Source organism: Rhizophagus irregularis, chromosome 21, assembly GCF_026210795.1.
Source record: "Rhizophagus irregularis chromosome 21, complete sequence".
In the NCBI taxonomy this organism is placed as follows: domain Eukaryota; kingdom Fungi; phylum Glomeromycota; class Glomeromycetes; order Glomerales; family Glomeraceae; genus Rhizophagus; species Rhizophagus irregularis.
The window spans coordinates 2,794,367-2,800,612 of record NC_089449.1 but is presented as its reverse complement, the minus strand read 5'-3'; the positions used below and the strand labels follow the sequence as shown (position 1 = coordinate 2,800,612).

Genomic DNA, 6,246 nt, shown 5'->3' with positions numbered 1-6,246 from the left:
ATGAGTGTAATTTTTCGAAACAATACTTCATTAATAATATTTATAGCTCTCGTCGTAATATTGATTTCATGTCCGCCTATTCAAACTAGTAAAGATGATCCTTTTCAGGATGTTAAGGCTATAGGCGTTTATGCTAATGGAACAATGTTATTTGAAGTAAAAGATAGTCTTCGTTTAATTTATCCGAATGGAACCCCGCACTCTATTCCCAAAATTCACTGTAAACAATGTCATTATCATCTATTAAATTCAAGTTATGTAATTATAGAGAAACTAGAGAAACATAATCATTATTTAAGTATTTGGAAGGGGAACAAAATTTTAAAAAGTTTTAAGTATGATAAGTTAAATATTGGTGAGAAAAATGATAGATTTCTTATTATGAGACATAATAAATTTACTGAATATCGTATCGACCATGATGATGGAATAGTAGATATAACAAAAAGTTTACATTTCAATAATTTCAATAAGAGACATAAAGAACATAAAGAACATAAAGAACATAAAGAACATAAAGAACATAAAGAACATAAAGAACATATTATTACTAAAATCTTTTCATTGGATGATGCATGGGGAATTATATCTTTGGTAAAAACGAAATCCTTTTTTTCAATCATTAAAACTGAATCCAAAAGTGAAACTCTGACGACCAAAGAATTGGAAGATTTTGCCGGTCCCTCTAAATGTATTACTAAAAATAAAAATAATGATATTCAGTATTATTGCTTATATAGAACACATAATAATAGTTTAAAACTGGTTAATATAAACAATTTAACGGTATCTTCAAACGATAATACGTTTAATTTAACATCAATTGATTTATTCCAAGATAATATTAGTTTTGAAACTAAAACTTTAATTCATATTATGCCAAATGTTGGCTTCTTAGTAAAAGCTACAGCAAAATTAAACCCAAAGTATTATATATTTAATATTTTTGAAATCGATTATTTGGATCCAAATAATGCTTTTGGAGAATGGATAATAGATAAAAATGATAATGATTTAATTGATGACATTTTTATCTTTCCAAATAACACAGTTATTCAAATAAGAATGAATGGAACGTACGCATGGAATAATTTATCTTCAATAATACCTACAAGTACGTATCAGTTGGCATTTTATAATAGTATTTTTAAAATAACTTACTAATCTCTTAATTCATTTTTTTATTAGATAATCCATACAAAAACACTCATATTAAGAGTGTGTATCCATCAAATAATGTTAATATTGGTACAACCACATTAAATATAACATTCCTCAACGCTATTGCTTTAATACAAACTACTGCTAATATTTCAATCTATTATGAAACCGGGATAAACAATAGTACTTTACGTCATAAGTTTTTATGTGTGAAACCACATTGTATAATAAGTGATAATTCGCTTTCGCTTACAGCTGATATACCAGAATTTACTTTCAACATGCCCAATGCAATTTATTATGTTGAAATCGATGATGGTTTTGTCAAATATAAACATGATAATATAACAATTCCTGGTATAAAAGAGAAAAATTGGAATATAACAACTCTGTCAACAGGTATTTTATTAACTACTGTCCCTGATTGTAAATTTCATTTATTAACTAATTATTAAGATTATATATATATTTTTTAGAATCTAAATGCTCAAACAAAGATGATAGTAAGTATAAAAATTATTATCCTTATAATTCATTAAATTCGTTAAGCTGAAATTTTATTGAAAACTACAACTTTAGATTTTAAACTTGGTAAATTACGTTTTAATTCCAATGGTACTGAGGAATTTCGAAAATTGCCAGATGCAGATAAAAAAATTTTTTCTGAGCAAATGAGAATTGAACTTGCGAATAGTATTCCAGTTGATGATTCAAGAATTGAGATAAACGATAATAAATATGAATTTGACATGGTTTCAAGTGTAAATTTGTATTTTTCTATTCAGATTAATCCTCCAAACGAAGATAGTTTTAATAAAAAATGTTCAGAAGAAGTTTTTGACGATTTAAATTCTTTAATTAAAACTAGTAAAAATTTTACAACAATTCTTGATTTAAATAATCATAATAATCATACAGAAAATATTGATAAAGATTATGGATTTCAAGAAGCAAGTAAGTAAACGTGTTTATTTATTTATTTATTTACGTTGAATATTGTAATAATAAATATTAATATATTATGTATCATTTTAAAGGTAGCACATTTGAGAAACTTATAGCTAGTTTTAAAAACTTCATAGCGAATCGTCAGTATTTAATAGTAATAATAGTTTGCTTAATTCTAACAATGTTATATTTTTATGGAAGATACAAGAATAAAAAGGTATAGTCATTATTTGAATTATTTTTTTGGATAATCAAAAACTAATATATTTGTTTTATTTTAGGGAACAAATATAATTGTATTTAAAGTTGCATTAATTATTATTGATCTTATAAATGATATAAAATTTATTATTAAACTTAAAACCATTTCATCGGATCTTTTTATTCCGAGGTATATCTTAATTTTTTTTTTTGATTATTATATTTATTATATCATAATAATCTAACTTATTTTTATATTATTACTAGTGTTTTGTTTTTATTATTTCCTTTTATTTTGAATGTATTTTTTGCCATTGCAATATTCAAATTTGAAATACAAAACTCTATAAATTCTGAATGGTTCAAAAATTACATAAAACCAGTTGCAATTGCGACAATTTTAAGTTCAGGAGATATTGAATTACTTCATATATTTGATTCAAATTTTGGTGGATTTAAAATTTTTTCAGTAAAATTTTCTTCAGAAACATTAAATTTAATATTCTGGGGAGGATTTTCGAATATTATTCTGGAAAATTTACCTCAATTAGTAATTCAGGTACAGTAATTATTAATAAAATGGTGTTTTTCAGTGCTAATTTTTTCTGTAATTGATTTTTTTTTAAAAAAAAAAATTTATTTTTGGTAGATTCTTTATGCTACTATTAAATCTTCCTCTGGTATAAGTGACGTCAGCTCATTATTTACATTAATTATCAGTATTATTGTTTTTCTGGTTAGTGTAATTGAGTGTAGTTATCATATACTCATGAATAATAAGAATGGCAACCATGTTGGAATTCAATCTGATTATATTGTAGAAAGAGATATAAAACATTAAGAATTATAATTATTTTACGTGACATCTACTTTAAGTCAATTAGAGTAAACTTTAGATCTCGTAACATTAAAATTTAAAAATGATACGGAACGTGGACATTTTTTTTTTTTTTTATAAATATTTGCACGCTGATATCATGAGGCGCTGTTGTATACCATGTCCCAAACCTTACCATCGGCCTAAAGTATCGGCCCAATCTAATAATGCCTTAAGACTGATCTCCTAATTTAGGCCGACCCTATAAAAAACTTTTTAGAAATTGATTTCATATGGTAAAAATGATCATTTATCGGAATTTTTTCCAGAAAATTTTTTATAGAGCGATGGTAAGGTTTGGGACATTGGTCTACAACAGGCGCAATATTGTACAACCGTACGCATCAAAAATTTTTTTATGTATCATATCAGATAGAATTATTTTTTTTTGCATTTTATTAATTTAAAACAAACCAACATAAATCAATTTCAGATGAGTAGATATAATAGCTAATAAACATCAATATTGATCAAATCTTTCAACTTATGAAATTTTGTGTCAAATGCTACCAAATCACTTAAATAACAAACATCTACTATACAACTTCTAAACTGTACATTATAGAACCTATTAAAACAGATGTATGACCATATCTTCCAAGAGGTGACCTAATTCTTCTGATTATTTATTTTCAATTATTGAAGAAAGAAAGTTACTGTTTTTTATTGCGATACGTTAAAGAAGATAATATAGTTATTGAGTATGGTATATACCTCCGATGTTGTATAGTATAGTGTAAAAAAACTATACTGTATAGATAAAAATATAAAAAATTATGCTGTATAGATAAAAAATTAATACTGTATAGATTTTCGTCAACTATACTATACAACATCGGAGGTATATATCATATTCAATATCGTTTATCGGTTAAAGAACAAGTATATTAATAATATTTATTTAATAAACATAATAAATTTTGTTATAATTTATTTTATTGGAAGAAGGAAAGATACACTATTAGAATATACGGAAAGAAAAAGTTACTAATCTAACGTACTAACTATCATATCACTATTCTATATCACAAATGCATCCCATTCAAGCAAACGAGCAAGCCGATCTTTCGTAGGAGATAAACAATAAACGTATTTAATCTGATATGTAAATATAAAACTAGGAAACAGAACCGTTATGAGTCCGAAGCAGAGCAAAAAACGATAATGCGATTTTATTGGGTAACCACAATTTTTCATAATAAGCGGACAATCATCATGTGATGTAAATTGTGATCTAAGTTTCATTTTACCCGGCTCTTTATACAATATTTATACATAAAATATTTTCAAGCAATTATCAAGCTTTCTGCTTCTACGAAAGAATTAGATGAAGTAAAGGGAATCTTATATGGTGATTTTCAATGACTTTTATGCACGATGACACTGGAAATAAAAGGACAGATCAAGAATATCCACTTTTTAGTCGATACAAGTTCTCCAAGAATTTTTATATGTAAAGAAGTAATAAATTCATATAACCTATCTATTACTGATCCAAAAGGACCTATTTCAGTTAGACTTAATAAAAGACAAATTCTGTAAAAGTATCAGATGATGATAATTTCAGAGATTTGAACATCCTTGGGACAGATTTTTTAACTACACATAGGGCGCTCTTGGAAGTCTCGGAAGAAGTCATCCCTTCTTCATTTGCGTTGCGTCCTATTTTTCAGTCGAATTATAATTCACATTTAATAGTTGAATAACCTGAATTTATTAAAAATTAATACAATTATTTTTTACGTATAAGTTGTTCGATAGCAAATAAAATCAAAATAATTGAAATTTTTTATTTAATAAATTTTTTATACTATATAGTGATTGCTATTCTAATATTAGTTATTTATGAGGCAAATTCATAAAAATATGTATATCTGCGACGTAATTCTATTTAAATTGATCTAATTATAATTAAATCTTCAAAAAAATGAACTTGAGCCGTACGTAAGTCATCAAATTTGAGATTTGAAGTTTCAATTTTTATATTATCATATTATAAAAATGAAATATTTTTTAGAAAATAAAAAACCTACTTGAAATTTAAGAAATATTAAATAAAAAACATAAGTAATGTCTAATCTAATTGTATTAAAAAAAAAACAATAAATTTAAAAATACTAATGTACATTATTGTTATTATTATTGTTGTTATTATTACTATTGTTATTATTATTGTTATTATTATTGTTATTATTATTATTATTATTTCAGTTCTTTAACAGAACTGAAGGGCTCCGAGAACGAGAGGGAAGGGCCGGCAAGGAAGACACCAAGTTCAACGTATATATTATGATAAATGGGACCAAGCAGCTCATTTACCAGACTAAAAGACCACAAACTTTTTTCCCACTCAATCTAATAACAATGAAACATGATATTGAAGATAAAAGTGAACAGAGTGAATCAGAACAGAACTGCTTTTTTAGTTTAATTTATTATCAACAACTGCTGTTAACAGTTCTTTTTTTTTTCTTTTGTAGGCAATTCTTCAGGAATTTAGATGTGCAGGTTTGGTTGGTGTTCCTTTTAGTTTATTTTATTTCTAATGAACTATTACTAACAGTTCATTTTTCTTCTTTTTTTTAGACATACACTTTTGATTTGAAGCATCCAAATTTCAGGCAAGTTTTCGAAAATACTTTGAAAACTTTACTTGAAAACTTTACACAAGTAAAAAAAAATAATTTTTTAAATTTTAATTTTTGTACCGATTTCAATAGGTAACATTATCGAAACTTTTTTTCGGTATTTCAGTATGTGAAGAGCTTTAGAACCCAATTCGCTAAAACTTACAGAATGTAAAAGTAATAAAAAAATTTTTGATTCTCAACAAGTTTCCCAATATGTTATCGAAACAGCTTATTATTTAATATAAAAGGGAGAAAATGAAATATCAGTAAGTGTCTCATTAAAATAACCCATTCCAGTTTCCCTAGTACCAAAACCAGTAAGTTCCAAAGTTGGACTTCAAAATTATTTTTTCTCTTTTTTCGAGAAATTTTTGTAAAGATTTTTTTCCCTCCTTTTGTAGGTTTCAGATTTTAAGGTGACGTACAGTC

The 6,246-nt window shown here is 25.6% G+C and overlaps 1 protein-coding gene across 1 annotated transcript; it reads left to right on the top strand.

The window, feature by feature from the left end:
• OCT59_014023 (uncharacterized protein) lies at positions 1-3,151 on the top strand (the record flags this gene model as incomplete). The annotated part of the gene is made up of 8 exons (XM_025331720.2): positions 1-1,114; positions 1,189-1,560; positions 1,638-1,664; positions 1,741-2,115; positions 2,199-2,326; positions 2,391-2,500; positions 2,578-2,869; positions 2,960-3,151. 8 exons carry the CDS (start codon positions 1-3, stop codon positions 3,149-3,151), a joined length of 2,610 nt encoding a protein of 869 aa, XP_025183663.2.
• Positions 3,152-6,246: the final 3,095 nt, after the last annotated feature.